This window comes from Rhinatrema bivittatum, chromosome 3 (genome assembly GCF_901001135.1).
Source record: "Rhinatrema bivittatum chromosome 3, aRhiBiv1.1, whole genome shotgun sequence".
In the NCBI taxonomy this organism is placed as follows: domain Eukaryota; kingdom Metazoa; phylum Chordata; class Amphibia; order Gymnophiona; family Rhinatrematidae; genus Rhinatrema; species Rhinatrema bivittatum.
Genome location: NC_042617.1, coordinates 283,051,521 through 283,068,402, shown reverse-complemented (window position 1 = coordinate 283,068,402; position 16,882 = coordinate 283,051,521). Strand labels below are relative to the sequence as shown.

The window sequence follows — 16,882 nt, the reverse complement described above, 5'->3', positions numbered from 1 at the left end:
CCTTGAAAGCGCAAGAAAACTGCAAGATAAGTATTTCATTTCATTCATTTTTTTTTCTTTTAAAGTAGGGTGAACAGAGTGGTTTGATTTTGCATAAAATATGTTTTACATGCATAAATCATGTTTCGTTTTCCACTAAGTCTTTTCTTTGTGCACATTTTCCAGTTTGTGTGCATTTTTAAAGTTTTCATGCATTGGTTTACGGTAACGGAAATTTAAGAAGGTTTAACGCTCAACTTTTTGCATTAACCTTACTACCATACCAAGATTTAAACTTGTTTTTAACTGCTTTCCTTCTTCTAGCAGGATGTTTTGCACAGGTTCACCCGCCTGACCAAATAATCATTAGTGCTAGCAACCTGGCCTGAACCCACCAATGACTTTTTTTTAAATAGTAAATTAAAAAACCCATCTTTATTCTGATTGGATCACAAATTCGAGGGTCACCATACGCCCCGCCTCTCTTTACGCGACCACGCAAACGCCTGAGCGAGGGAAATAGAGGCGGAGCCCGGGCTTACTTAAAACAAAAAAAAGGGTAGCGCCCGAAAAGGCTCGGATCTTATTGCTGGGGGGCGGGGTTTCCTTTTCCAGTGAGTGACGTAGTGGGGTGGGCAGGCGGGCTGTCGGTTACCAGGCTGTGGCGGCGGGTGCCAACGCGTGGTGGCCGTGATGGCAGCCCCGGTGCAGTTGGCGATGGGGCGGGTGCTTGCAGCGAGAGGCCTGCCCGGGCTGGGGGTGGCATCTGATGTGTTGCCGCTGCTACTTCTCTTCCTCGTTCTTTGCCGCCTCGGAGCCGGAGGTACTTAGCTGCAGCTGTCGCCGACAATGAAAAGCTTCCCTGTCTGTGACTTGTATCAAACGGAGGAGGAATAAAGTTAGGAATATGATTTCTCACCCCCCCCCCCCCCCCCCCCGGTTAAAAGATATTTTTAATGATGGCCATTGGACGTAGTGGTTGAAGATCATGTTTTAAAATTTAATTTAGCTTTGTTTTCTTTAAATATAAATGAGCTATGGGATGCCTTTTAAGAATATCATACTTGTCTGCAGGGGGAGTGGAGGCCGAAGGTGGAATTTGGAATTAAACAGTGTTTATATACTTGGGGTAGGGTTGATTGTGCGGGCTTTTCTGGGTTTGGGCCTCAAAACATGGGGACAGGATTTCTGTGAAACTTATTTTTAAAAGATTTTGCTCGATATAATTAGCAAGCAGGATCTGCGGTTTAATTTGTAGATGATGTATGTCAGGTGTTCTGCAACAAATTTGAGATGGTGTTGATTGCACCGCGGGGAGCAGAAGAGGGAAAGGCGCCTACTTGTATTGCTGACAAGGTTATTGAATATGAAGCAAAGTAAAATTGGGAAGTGTTCAAAGCCGGGCTGGATTTAAGAATTTGGTGCTCATAGGGAGAGTGCTACTGTAGCATCTCTTTGAGTACATGCCGGCACATGGTTTAAAGCAAGCAGAAGCAGTCTGCCGTGGCCTGGGCATTTGGTGCCCTAGGCTGTTACTTATGCTTATATCTGGGCCTGGGTAAACCTCTTATGTGCATATCAGGAAGTGCTAATTAACTCCATTAACAGTGCAGGGATTGAGAGGCCGCCAGTAACCTTTTCCCTGCTGGAGGCTTCCCTCTTAAACATTCCCTGTCTGGGTTGATGTCATCCATGCAATCAAAATTGGCCGAGTAATAGTTATAATAAGACTGTGGGTTCATTTACCATCTTTTATCCAAATGGGATTTCTGTGGTTGGTAGATGCAGTCACTTTTTGGGATTTGGACGGTGCATCAACTTCCAAAAAGAAGAGTAGGCATAATGTTTGTTAGACAATTGCAGGTGGGTAAACTGAAGTACAAAAAACTAAAATTGCACACAGTATCCAACAAAGACAGTGATTCAAACTTGTTTTAAAAAATCTAGAACATATTTAGTGGTGTAAATTAACTCACAAAGGGTTTACTGTGCAGTAGATACTGCTACTGTATATTTAAAAAAAACACAGAACTAATTTCTCTACCCAAGAAAGCAATTTATTGTGCTCAAGTGAGATTTTGGTACCTTTTATTTAACTGTAACATATCTGTGAAGTTTGTCATATATAAGTGATAAAATTTATATTTCTAACCTGTGGGTGAATAGAAACTGAATGTTGTAAATCACCTCATAACAGCCAAATATAACAAATGAAAATTCAAATTTACTGTGGTTAAAGAGATGATTGCTGTCTGTCTTGTCATTTGTATAGCTGAAAGTCAAGCAAAGGCGATAGTTCTCCAGGAAGGGAAAACAATCACAGCTCGTGATCCCCAGTGTTTCTGCTATAAGAATACAGTCAGTCCCAAGTGGCAAGATAGCTGGATCAAAGTACAGGTAACTACCATTGCTATTACTTATTTCTATAGTGCTCCTAGACATGTTGTGTGGCACTTACAATCTAGTCAAAACACACAGAGAAGGGACTTTTGGAAGTGCATGTGTTGTAAGAAGCATAGTTAAAATCACCAGGGCTGTGACCAGGGAGAATCATGGTTTAAGATCTGAAAGCCCCAAAATGATGGGTTGTTGGGCAGGATTGGAATTCGGTCAGAGGGAAAACTTATTTTCATTTTATTTTGCTCAGTAGCTCAGAACAGCTTACAACAGCAAGGCATACAACATATTCAGTAATGGAAGAGGAATGCAAATCAGTGAAATATAAAACACGAATAGCTTAATTGATAAAACTATCACGGACATATGACACATTTTAAAATATAAAAGCTATAATAAAACAAAGCCTGATAACACAATGAATAAAATCAGGAGCCAAAGGCTAAGGAGAGTAATCTGTCTTAGTGCTGCTTCAAACAATACAGCAAATTATGTCAAGCCTCTTAGGAGCTGAATCCAAAACAGCAGAACAGTGTACAAAAAGGCACCCCCCCCCCCCATATTTGTAATTTTAGGTAATGGAAGCTGGAACTACTTTTCACTCAAACCTGAGTATTCAGGCAGAGGCATATTTTACTAATTTATCCTTCTAATATGGAGGCTCTATATTCTTCAAGGCTTTGAAAGTAAGGAGCAACATTTTAAATGGGATGCAGAATTTTACTGATAACCAGTATAATGACATCTAATATGGTGTAATGTTTTCTAGTGGACTAATGCCCTCAATTAAAAGGCTGCAGAATTTCCATCTGTAATCTCTGCATCTGACTTGTGATAAGCCAGTATTCGGAGAGTGACAGTAGTGAGCTCAAGACATAAGTGCATGCACCATGTTAACTAGATCTTCCTCCTGCTGAGTCTGCGGCTCTTCGGCCGCAGACTCAGCAGGAGGAAGAGAGGCCGGAACGCCGACAGGGCCTGCGTGATCGGCGCCGGAGACCCGCCGGGGTAAGGCCTACTACTTCCCTCTTACCCGCGACCGCCTCCAGCGCCGACCACGAGGCACCCCCTGCCTTCTCTCTGCAGACGCTCCACCGCCGTTCTGCTGCTTCCGCTTCTGCTGCCGACAGCCAATCCAGCGCTCCCATCTTCGGCAGCCAACCCGGCGCCTGGACTCCCTCGCCGACCAGCCAATCGGGGGACAGCCCCGATTGGACTTTAAATTCTTCACAGCTCCTAGGCATCGCACGCCGAGCGTCGCGCGCCGAAGGAGCGCGACAAAGGGGCCTGCCCCTTTGAGCGCCCCTTAGAGCAGCCCATTCAGACAGCCCAGAAGAAGTTTCATGGTCTCCAAGCTGACGCCGAACACTCGCAGTAAGTTCCAACGCTTCTTGCCACGCACGTGCTGTAAATGACATTAAAGCTCCTCGTATGTCCAACCCTAGCAATGCCTCCCTAAACAGTAATGCTGTGACCTTCCAGGTCAGAAACTCCACCAGCAACCGGTCAGACAACCCCATTCACGCCTACGGCGGACAGAGCACTCTTCCAGCCGAACCAACAAACATACAAACACGGTCAGCATTCATCCAAACCTCTCCTCAATCGGACAGACACCTTCTCTTATCCATTCATCTCAGACTAAACTTCCTCCAGAACTCCACTCATCATGCACACTTACAACATCCCAATCATCCACTACCAAAGGAGAACCCCTTCAGTTAACACCATCAATGTCACACGAAAAAGAATTATCCCTATCATGACATCTCCATTGAACCAACTTCTAGGCCTCACGCTTCTCTCAGTAACCCTCTTCAATGCGCAATCCTTAACTAAGAAGACACACATTCTCAATGATTACCTTTTGGATTCCAACCCAGACATCTGTGCCATCACAGAAATCTGGTTAAAAAACTCAGACATCGCCTTAACCAACCAACTACCCATCCAGACCTATGACATCTTCACCTTCCATAGACACAAAAAAAGAGGAGGCGGACTTCTTCTAGCCACCAAGAAAGAACTCAGACTGACCGCACATTCAATTAAGACAGAGTCCAAACTGGAATTGGGCCTAGTCAAGTCAAAACATCTACAAATACTGTTAGTCTACGCTCCTCCAGGAGTTCTAGAAACGGACCCCTCACCCCTCATAGAATCCATTGTGAAACATATCAACTCAGACCTTCCAACAATGATCATGGGGGACTTCAACCTCCATACAAACGCAACACCTCGCTCTGCGAACTGTGAAGCCCTCCTCACATCCCTTGGAGCTATGGGATTCACTCAGACCATCAACAGCCCCACTCATAAAGCTGGACACACGCTGGACCTAATATTCATCAACGCTAATTTCACCAGCACAGTAGAACCCACCTGTACTCCAATCCCCTGGTCAGACCATTTCCTGATAGAATCTTCCTTCTCCACACAAACAAACACACACACCCCCACACCTTTCTACCATCCAATTCAGGAAAGCATGTCCAGCTGATACTCTCAGCGATCAACTCTCCAATGAACTCCCTAACCTAGACCTAACTAACCCTGACTCAGCCCTATCCTCTTGGCAAAAGATCACAGAAACAGTTGCAAATAAATGGTGCCCAATAGTCTCCAAATCAATCAACCCAACAAAAAAGGGAAATCAACCCTGGTTCAGCACTGAACTTAAACAGATGAAACAGGACTTACGACAAAAAGAAAATAGATGGCGCAAAACCCCTAACACAGCTACCCTTGCAACATACAAGGGATTCTTACATCACTACAGGACTGCCATTCTACAGCAAAAAAAGGAATACTATGCAAACAAAATACACCACTTCCAATATGATGCCCAGGCCCTATTCGCCTATGTAACACAAATCACTAAATCTACCCCCCCCACCTATCCCAGACGAACAAGCTCTTTCCAAGGCTAATGAGCTCGCTTCTTTCTTTCAACAGAAGATCTTAAATACCCTCGCCCTCCTTCCTCCAAATACTACACCTCCCAAGTCAGGCGAGAATCACCAGTCTCTTACTAGACCCAAATTTGACAGTTTTGAATCAATCTCCACTAAAGAGATTGAATCCCTTCTAAAAAGACAGAAACCATCTAGCCATCCAGCCGATAACATCCCATCGAGACTCCTGCTTCTCATCCCTGACACGATCTCAGGACCTCTGACCAGCATCATAAACAGCCTTCTAACACAAGGAAGCTACCCAGACAGCCTCAAAACCGCCTCACTCAAGCCCCTCCTCAAGAAACACAACTTAGACCCGAATGTACTAGCTAATTTCAGACCCATCTCTAACCTCCCCTTCGTTGCCAAACTAACGGAGAAACTGGTAAACACCCAACTTTCTGAATATCTAGAAGACCACAAGATCCTATACCCTTCGCAATATGGTTTCCGTAAATCACGCAACACGGAAACCCTCCTCATTTCTCTTACAGACCATATTATTATGGGGTTAGACAAAGGACACTCCTTTTTACTAGTCCTGTTAGACATCTCGGCGGCATTCGACACCGTCAACCACACCATCCTGCTGGATTGCCTAGCAGATATCGGCATCTCCGGATCTGCCCACAACTGGTTCAAGTCCTTCCTCAACAATAGGACTTTCAAAGTCAAAATCAACAATAAAGAGTCACCCCTAACAAAATCAACTCTGGGTGTACCACAAGGCTCCTCCTTATCCCCTACCCTCTTTAATATATACCTCCTCCCCCTCTGCCAACTGTTAACAGATCTCAACCTAATTCATTATCTGTACGCAGACGACGTGCAGATTCTAATCCCTATAACAGAATCAATATCAAAAGCGCTCACTCACTGGAATAACTGCCTTCTTTCCATCACTAATCTACTCAACAGCTTAAACCTGGTTCTCAACGCCTCCAAGACAGAGCTGCTCCATATCTCCTCAAATGAAAACAATATCGCCCCACCATCACCACACTCTTCTCACATTACCTGCAAGCAGGTTAGAGACCTTGGGGTAATACTAGACAATCGACTAAACCTAAAGAAAATGGTCAACACAACTTCCAAAGACTGTTTCTACAGACTACAGGTTCTAAAACGACTTAAACCACTCTTATTCTTCCATGACTTCAGGACAGTCCTCCAAGCGCTACTATTCGCCAAAATAGACTACTGCAGTGCCCTTTTCCTAGGCCTCCCCAAATCCACTACCAAACCACTGCAGATGATTCAAAACGCGGCAGCAAGATTGCTGACCAGTACCAGCCGCGGCGAACACATCTCACCCATCCTCAGGAACCTACATTGGTTACCAGTTCATTTCAGAATTCTATACAAATCAATCACCTTAATTCATAAAACCATCCATCATCATCTTCAACTCGACCTGGAAATCCCATTCAAACTTCACTCCTCCAACAGACCAACTAGGGATATTCTCAAAGGCACTCTGAAATTTCCCCCCACTAAAGCCTCACGCCTCTCTACAACCAAAGATAGAGCTTTTTCGATAGCTGGCCCATCTATCTGGAATAGCATCCCATCAAATCTCAGACTGGAGCCCTGCCTTTTAACTTTTAGAAAAAGACTTAAAACCTGGCTCTTCCTCCAAGCCTTCACCGATCCACCAGACATTCACTAGTTTGACCTCACTCTTACCCGACCTGGCATTTACACTCAAGAATGGACTCTGACTCTTCCAGGTTAAAGCACCTATTAAGCATTTAACCGTACACCTTACGGTAACACTTTATATTTCTCCTGCCTTATCTTCCTTCCAGCTTGTCGCAAGCTTCCAAGTTCTCTTTCCCCGTTGATTGTAACTTTGACTTATTCCCTCCTATTGTTTAGCTCTCGTTTACTTGAATTGTTACTCCAGTTATTCCCTGTTAAATGTAAACCGATCCGATATGGTTATTACTATGAAGGTCGGTATAAAAAACTGTTAAATAAATAAATATAATATGAAAAAGACAACATGATCCACCAGCTCAGGAAAGCTATTCTAGGCATATATGGTGCTGCAAGGTGGAAAATATGGAGTTAGGAATTGGTGATGGAGGAGAAGGGCCCCAGTCAGAGCAGCTTGACCAATGAATGGAATTTGTGATGAGAGGTTTAGGGGGAGATTATAAAGGAGACGTAACAAGACTGAGAGTGAAGGCGTTTGAAGGTGGAACTTGAACTGTATACATAAGTGGAGTCTAATCTATAGTCCCTTGAGAAGAGGAGTTATGTGGTTGTAACAAAGGAGAGCAATATGTTTGTGTAGCTGAAATTTGAGTAGATTGTAGTAGAGAGAGAGTGTTAAGTATAAGACCTGTAAGGAGCAGGTTGCAGTAAAATAAGCAGGAATGTGATGAGAACACAAATAAGGGTTTGGATAGTGTGTTTAGAAAGAAAAGGAATTTGGTAGTGAAGAGAGAAACAGCATGTTTTAGGAAGGCCAGGCACTCAAAAAGCAGCCTTTAAAGATACTTTCAAATTCAATCACTTATTCTCCTGTAGTTTTTCAATTTTTGCTTTAGGCTGCCTGTGCACTAAATAAACAGAATGAGCCTGAGGAGTCTAACTTCTGACACACACTTGCGGTCGGATTACCAGCCACTCCTTACTTCAAAGCCTAATAAAAAAGCAGGACTAAAATCAGACATAGACCCACATGATGAGAATATTAGGGAATATTTAAGACTGTGATTTCCTGGAAGAGGGAGAACTCTTTGCAGAAGAGAGAGATGCAGAAATTCATCTCTTCCATAAGGAGAAGATGGCACTCATTTCTCAGGTTCGTACCACCCTCAGGCTGACAAAGTAAGGCACAAGACACCCCAGAATGTGGCCCAATAATTAAGGGAAATTGAAAGCCATCTGCAACTTTTCCTCTCCATTCAGAATTAGAAAAAATGGTATTGCTGAATGGATTTCACAAAATTCAGGCCTGAAACATATAAAGATTTTTTTTTGGGCGGGGGCGATCCAAGATGGCTACACTCTGAGAAACTATGTTAGAGTTCTCTCCGTTTCCTTGGCTTGAATTTTTTTTTTTCCTAAAATGCCTCCTACTAAAAGGAAAGCCAGATTGAGGGAAATTGCCCAGTCTTCCCCCTCGTCTGATTGACTTCAGCCTCAGATTGAGGGCTTTTTTGCTCCTAAATCTGTAATCACTCTGGGTATGAGGGCTGCTGCGGATGCTGAAATGGAGCGAACGCAGACTCCACTGGCTGAGCCCTGGCAGGCCTACCTCAGTCTCCTCCTTTCAGCAAAATGCCTGTAGAAGTGGAGCCGAGACCGGTAAGCCCTGTAGTCAATTGGGTGATACCGGCACCTGGGGGAGCCACTACAGCGGCATAGGCCATAGTTTTGTGGCCTCATCTAAGCTAAGTGGAGGAGCTGCTTCTACTCCTGTAGAGGGAATTACATCAGATGCTCCCTTGCTGCAGGGAAAGAGACTTGTTGGAAGGAGACTTGGCTGGAAATAACACCTTATCGAGTGAAGGTGGTTTGGATACCAGGTTATGCTTGGCTCAAAGGTAACCTTAAGCCGGCAGCTGTTACAATAAGAACATAAGAAATTGCCATGCTGGGTCAGACCAAGGGTCCATCAAGCCCAGCATCCTGTTTCCAACAGAGGCCAAAACCAGGCCACAAGAACCTGGCAATTACCCAAACACTAAGAAGATCCCATGCTACTGATGCAATTAATAGCAGTGGCTATTCCCTAAGTAAAATTGATTAATAGCCGTTAATGGACTTCTCCAAGAACTTATCCAAACCTTTTTTGAGCCCAGCTACACTAACTGGACACCACATCGTCTGGCAACAAATTCCAGAGCTTTATTGTACGTTGAGTGAAAAAGAACTTTCTCCGATTTAGTCTTAAATGTGCTACTTGCTAACTTCCTGGAATGCCCCCTAGTCCTTCTATTATTCGAAAGTGTAAATAATCGAGTCACATCTACTCATTCAAGACCTCTCATGATCTTAAAGACCTCTATCATATCCCCCCTCAGCCGTCTTCTCCAAGCTGAACAGCCCTAACCTCTTCAGCCTTTCCTCATAGGGGAGCTGCTCCATCCCCTTTATCATTTTGGTTGCCCTTCTCTGTACCTTCTCCATCGCAACTATATCTTTTTTGAGATGCGGCGACCAGAATTGTACACAGTATTCAAGGTGCGGTCTCACCTTGGAGTGATACAGAGGCATTATGACATTTTCCGTTCTATTAACCATTCCCTTCCTAATTCTTAACATTCTATTTGCTTTTTTGACCGCTGCAGCACACTGAGCCGACGATTTTAAAGTATTATCCACTATGATGCCTAGATCTTCTTCCTGGGTGGTAGCTCCTAATATGGAACCTAACATCGTGTAACTACAGCAAGGGTTATTTTTCCCTATATGCAACACCTTGCACTTGTCCACATTAAATTTCATCTGCCATTTGGATGCCCAATCTTCCAGTCTTGCAAGGTCCTCCTGTAATGTATCACAGTCTGCTTGTGATTTAACTACTCTGAATAATTTTGTATCATCTGCAAATTTGATAACCTCACTCGTCGTATTCCTTTCCAGATCATCTATATATATATATATATATATATATATATATATATATATATATATATATATATATATATATTGAAAAGCACTGGTCCAAGTACAGATCCCTGAGGCACTCCACTGTTTACCCTTTTCCACTGAGAAAATTGACCATTTAATCCTACTGTTTCCTGTCTTTTAACATTGGAAGCTGTTTGGAACGCTGTAGTTTCATTAGAAGCCTCTATTTCCTCTTCAACTAAAGTCTCTTTGCATACCAATCAGTGTGTATTGGCTACTGATAAATTGTTTGCTTCATATGGGGCAAAAATTGAAGTTCCTGAAAATACCCAGATCACCACTTCGGCTGAACCAGAACCACTGTCTCTGGATGCGTTTCTGTGTGATGAAGCACACGACCTATGAGTGGCCATGGAGGAAACACATATAGAAGACCCTTCTGCCAGGGACACACTAGAGCATCTAGACCCACTGAATTGACGACTTCTGTGACTGAAGAATCTGAACGTCTTCGAGTTGGCCCTGGTTGCCATGAGATCCAGCTGAGGGACTCCCCATCTGGCACAAATGTGATTTCCAGGCTTCCGGGGACAGTTCCCACTCCCTGGGGTCCAGTTGCTGTTGGCTGAGAATTTGCCTGCCCGTTGTCCACTCCCAGGACATGAGACCGCGATCCCTTTGAGGTGGCACTCTGCCCATGCAAACAGCAGTTGAGCCTCCCAAGCCACAGCGAGGCTTCTTGTACCTCCTTGACGATTGATATGCACCACCATCGTTGCATTGTCCAACACCTGAACCATCTGGTTCCGGACCAGGGACAGCAACAGCTCCAGGGCCCTGCATACTGCTCTAGTCTCCAAGCAATTGATAGACCATGTCTGCTCCACAATCAACAGAGCCCCTGGGCCAAGTGCCCCATGCACACTGCTCCCAGCCTTTGAGGCTGTCATCCGTGGTCAATACTACCCAATCCTGGACTTCCAGAGGCATGCCCTTGCCCAGATTGGTCCGAGATAACCATCACTCCAGGCTGGTCTTGGCCTCCCAGCTCCACCAAGAAAGCCGTGATCTCTGAAACGGGCACGTGGGCAAAGGCCTATGGAACCAGATTCAATGTCAATGCAATGGACCCCAGCACCTGCAGATATTCCCAGACCTTCGGGACCAGAAGCTACAGCAACCGGGAAACCTGCTCCTGCAATTTTGACATTCTCTCTTACATCAGAAATACCTTGCCCTGTGGGTATTGAAGCATGCCCCCCAAGTATTCCAGAGCTTGAGAGGGTACCAGATGGCTCTTCGCCACATTGATCACCCAACCCAGGGGGCTCAAGAGTTGCCTCTCACGCTGCACCAAATGAGCACACTCCTCCATCTTCGCCCTGATGAGCCAGTCGTCCAGCCTCAGCCACCAACACTGTCGTGAAAGTGCGAGGAGTGGTAGCCTGATAACTGGAAATGCTGTCCCAGCACCTTGAATCGCAGGAATTTTTGATGCTCCTTTTGAATAGGAATATGGGGATAAGCCTCAGTGAGGTCCAAGAATGCCAGAAATTCTCCTTTGCGGACAGCCACGATCACTGTACGCAGGGTCTCTATCTGGAATCATGGCACTCGTAAGCTCAAGTTCATCTTCTGCAAATCCAAGATAGGACAGAAAATGCCCTCCTTCTTTGACACCACAAAGTATATTGAATACCTTTCCTGTCCCTGCTCGTCCAGGGGAACTGGGAGGATGGTTACCAAACTTATCAGCCTGTACAGAGTTTCTTCTAGCATGTTGCGCTTGCTTTGAGAAGAACAGTGCAACTCCAGAAAGGTGGTGTTGAGCGGATGAGAGAATTCTAAGGCATAACTGTCCCTTATCACCTCCAGAACCCACCGGTCTGAGGTAATCTTGACCCACTCCTTATAAAACCGGGACAACCTGCCCCCTATTGGAACTACCGAGGAGTGGGTGCCCTTGTCCTCATTGGGCCGGCTTACTTGCTCTGGAAGCCTGCCCGGAGCCACCACGAGAGGAACAACCGAGCCCCCGAAAGGCCCGCTGATGATTCAACGATTACTTCTGTCCTGCTGCTGCAGAACCTCTACCAATCCAAAACATCTGTGACTCCTGAAATTGAGAGCAAGCAGAAAAACACCTCTTAATGACTTTCTTATCCTCCGGGAGTTTATTGCCCTTGGTTTTCCCCAGAGACTTCATGAGCTGGTCTAGGTCCTCCCCAAAGAGCAGTTTGCTCTTGAAGGGAAGATTACATAACTGACTCTTAGACAAAATGTCCACCAACCAGTTTTATAGCCACAAGAGCTGCCACCACTGAGACCATACTCTTAGCTGTAGTGCGGACCAGATCATTCAGGGCATTCTAAGAAGTTAGAGAGCATTGAGAATGCTATGAGAAGTCAGAATTTGAGAGTTCTTAATTTTCCAGTTATCAAATTGATTTCACCATTGGATTTTTTAAGAACTATGTTTCACAAGTTCTCAAGGAGGCAATACTAGTTATTACTAAGGTATATTATTTTCCACAGCAGGCGACAGGAATTAGTGAAGATCACGTGCAAGATTCTTTAAATTTAATGGACCTTCTTCAATCATCACAAGAAGTTTTAGTATCTAAAAGGGGAACTTTATTGGTTTCTTTCACTTTCTTGAATGATAGAAATTCGGTTCTTAGATTTTTCTTTCATAACAGGTCTTTGCCATTCTATGGTTAGAAGATATGAATATTTTCTGATATTACTAAAGTAACCCAAGATCACAGGAGGACATTTCTTTCCATATAATCAGAGGTTTTGTCATTATGTGCACGATTTATTGAGGTCCATGTAAATGTTTTGTGAAACATCTTAATGTTAATTATCTATATTTCAAACCTTCTTATCCCTGGATTCGCATGCCTAAGATGGCTCTTAAGAAGGGTATGGCAACTTGGAAATTATGGTGTTTTGGTATGTTTCTCTTCTTTTTTTTTTTTTTTTTTTTTTCTTCAGTGTTAATCACTCTTATTTTCTCTTGGTCTTCCCTTTTTCCACTGTAGTCTTGAGAAATGTATGAAATGTTTTCTTTTCATTTTAATATGATATTAATAGTGTATATAACACATCTCTCATTTTCTGGTACAAGGGAGGCCATTCCATGCATCCACTAGCCTCTCTGTAAAAGAAAAAAAAGTTCTTAAGAATACTCCTGAGTTTACCCCTTTTCATCCTCGTCCCATGTTTCTATTCTTTTTCTAGGCAACAAAGAGGATGGCTATTTTTGTAATTCACAAGCCAACCCCCTTTAAAGAAACATTTTGCAAGATGGGGAGGTCAGGTTTATAACGTTAATTAGCGTGCTGTACAATCAAAAGCTGACTATATGTAATTTTTATGCCCCAAACAAATCTTATGATTTTCATCCATAGTTTCAAAATTATTGTAACTTCCTGATTATCAACCTGTGGTGGGGTATTTTTTTTTTTTTTACATTTCTCCAAATTACATACTTGAATTTAGAATCAAGCATAGTGATAACAGCAATATTCAAACAAATTACATTGATACTTATTATTCACCAACATATAGACCACAAAAAGGAGGAGGAAATGCTCAGAAGAAACAAATCAAAAAGAAAAATCAATCTTTATTACCGTACTAAATTCTCATCTTCGGACCTAAGGATTGGAATCCCTTCCCTGACTACCAGGCCGATACAGTAAAGTGTGGCCACGGTTACCCTGCTTCTAACCTGCTTTCTACTCACAATTTGGCCGCGTTAGTCCAACCCGCGATTCACTATCCCTTTTAACCCATCTTTACCGCTTCTTTAAATCAATGGGAAACCCTTTCCGCCCGTGGCATGTATATATGTAAACAACCGGATTAGCTATTCCCTCCTATACAGTAATGTGTGCCCCGATTATCGCCTTTTTAACCTGCAGTTTTGCTGCGTGTTTAACCTGCTAATTTACCACCTACCCTTACCCCTGCGTTAGTGTGGAGCATCAGGCAAGCCCTGGCAGAGAGAGACAGCAATAGGCAGGCTCTGGTCAAAATCGACTCGACATGTTGTTAAAGCAAATGTGAATAAAGTGCAACAAAAGTAAATTTACTGCATGTGAATGACAAACAGTCCTCTCTCCCCTCCTCCCGAGGCGCGCACCGCGGCTCCCCTGCCTCCCGGGGGCAGCCGGCAGCGAAAGCGGCTTCCAGCAGCCCCCGCCAGCGAAGGTGGATGAACGCACGCCGTGCATGACGTCACGGCGTTCGGTCATGCACTTTCGCTGGCTTGAGCGCCCAAATTGCACGTACAGGCGTGCGTTCATCCACCTTCGCCGGCGGGAGCTGCTGGAAGCCGCTTTCGCTGCTGGCTGCCCCCGGGAGGCAGGGGAGCCGCGGTGCGCGCCTCGGGAGGAGGGGAGAGAGGACTGTTTGTCATTCATATGCAGTAAGTTTACTTTTGTTGCACTTTATTCACATTTGCTTTAATAACATGTCGAGTCTATTTTCGCCATGCGCCTTGCTTCGGGAGGGGGTGAGAGAGGACTGCAATCCCCGATGCCCGAGTGTAGGAGAACCATCCACTTCCTGGTACCTGTCATTTGAAATGACAGGTACCAGCGCACCCATTTTACTGTATAGGTGCTGTAGAGCGCTCTATACAGTAAAATGGATTGCTCAGGTCTACCGCTTCATGGACGCGGCTTGCATTTGTGTCTAATTTAAATACTGTATTGAGCGATATGTGATCCGAACTGTGCGTGCGGCAAACGAGGGTGAGCCCTGCACTGCCGCACTCTTTGTAACGCATCCTTACTGTATTGGCCTGTACATTTGTCCAATTCACCAGTCTCAAACTGCCCCCACCCCTCAAAATACCCTGAGATCATTTAACTTCACCAAACACTTAAAAGCAACTTAAGCAGAAATCGAGCTCTTAGAGCCAGAGCTCTGTTTACATTGTAGAAATTTTCTTCTTTGGCTGTGTGGATGTATCAGGAAAAATTGGTATTTGATAACCTAAAAGCTTATCTTACAAACAAACGAAAAATTTGTCCATTCTTTCTCAACTTCCAAAACAAAGGTGATCCACAAAACTGCACTATTGTGAGAAACTCCCTGATATTCAAAAAATAGCGTGGGCTTATTTGATCCAATGGGTAAAACCTCTGGGTTATCTGGTATACTTGTAGGCACTTCCTTAAGCTTAATAGGAATATGAAAAATATTAACAAATTGAGGCATAGAAACAGTAGCAATATTAAAGACAGTATATTTATATAATTGAGTAGGAGTCATAGGGGCAATTTTAGTAAAGTCTAGAATAAGTAAGTTACACCATTAAGAGTTGTTGTTCCTATTCAGTCTTCCTCGCAAAATTCTGTTCTCTAATTCAGTGGTTCTCAACCTTTTTTCTGTTGGGACACACCTGACAGATAGTTCTCACATGCGTGACACACTGACCCATGATCGTCACGGGGCTAGATGTAAAAGTACAGTTTGCATCCATGGGAAACCCCCTGACCTACAATAATGGATGTAAAGCAGAATTATGACATTCCCCATACAACTCACTCTACAAAAAAGATGTTCTGGTGTCATCTCAGTAACAGCAACTCAAACTCCTTCTACTTCCAGGCTCAATAGCCCTACTTATGAAAAGACAGCAGCTTACCACCAATGCTTGTCCTCTTGAGAAAACACAACAAATAAGACTGATAAATCTCTTACATGCTAGTAAAATATCTCATCTCGGTAACAGACACAGAACCGACCTAACATACTCCCAGGATCTGTAGTAATGCACATAAACTAATCCGCACACAGTTACACCTGTATTATGGAATACACTCAAACAGGAGCAACCCTATCTATAAAAAGGCAACACTACAAATATTACTGTAAATCAGGCCTAAAAAACCAATACACCTCTTATTTAGAAAACAGAACTAGCAAGCAGCTATAGATCCCCACACAGAAATAATTGTAAAATTATGCTAATAAGCAGAATAAATATTTCAAAACGGCTATGAACAGAATAACATCCAACAATTAAAAACTCATAAAAACTATTACAAATTCTCCAAACACCAATAAAATATTTCAAAAAAAGCAGACACATCACATAATATTAAATAATTAAAATGGCAGTCAATCAAGAAAAATAAACTTAAAAAGCCACCTTTACTTACCCCCTCCAGCAGCTCTCCTACTTCTCTTCCATGCAGGCCGTAGCACACAGCAGAAGCAGCAGTAGAGGCTAAGCTCTATACTCATGGTCCTCTTCCTTAGGGCCCATGTCTCTCTCACACACACACACCATACTAGTCATGCCCCCATGACCAGTTTCTGTCTCTCACACGCCAATCATCTCCCAAACTGTCTTTGACATACACACACCAGTCACCTTCCTGAACAGTTTCTCTCATGCCATACGCACACACACAGGCTTCCCACTCCCGTGTTCTACTTGCATATACGGGCTTCTCACTCTCATAATCACTTTCTCTGTCTCACACACACTCACCAGTCTCTCACTCCCATGCTTGTTCTCTCCACATGCACAGGCTTCTCATTCCCATAATCACTTTTTCTCTCTCTCACATACACACACCAGTCACTTGATCTCTCTCTCACACATAGGCTTCCACTCCCATATTCTCTTTCAGATATAGAGGCTTCTCACTCCCATGCTTTCTCACACACACACAGGTTTCTCACTCCCATGTTCACTCTCTTCACATGCACAGGCTTCTCATTCCCATAATCACTTTCTCTCTGACACACACACGTCTCTCTCTCAATTCCATGCTCGCTCTCCATTGCACAGGCTTCTCATTCCCTGATTCACATTTTTTCTCTCTTTCACACACACCAGTCTCTTTCTTTCTCACACAGTCACCTTACCAACCGGTCTCTCTCTCACATGCATGCACACATAGGCTTCCCACTCCCATATTCTCTTTCAGATATAC

General features: G+C 43.8%; 1 protein-coding gene across 5 annotated transcripts in view; it reads left to right on the top strand.

The window, feature by feature from the left end:
- The first annotated feature begins 551 nt into the window (after positions 1-551).
- The window catches only part of NEMP1 (nuclear envelope integral membrane protein 1), a 140,032-nt gene continuing 123,701 nt past the window's right edge, over positions 552-16,882 (top strand). For 2 of the 5 annotated variants that reach the window (XM_029594873.1, XM_029594870.1), the window contains exons 1-2: positions 552-802; positions 2,252-2,376. In XM_029594873.1, coding sequence (XP_029450733.1) covers positions 673-802; positions 2,252-2,376 — 255 coding nt within the window. In that variant the 5' untranslated portion in view covers positions 552-672. Of the gene's footprint in view, positions 878-2,251; positions 2,377-16,882 lie in introns of all 5 variants that reach the window. The other 3 variants (XM_029594874.1, XM_029594871.1, XM_029594875.1) reach the window with 2 other exon arrangements.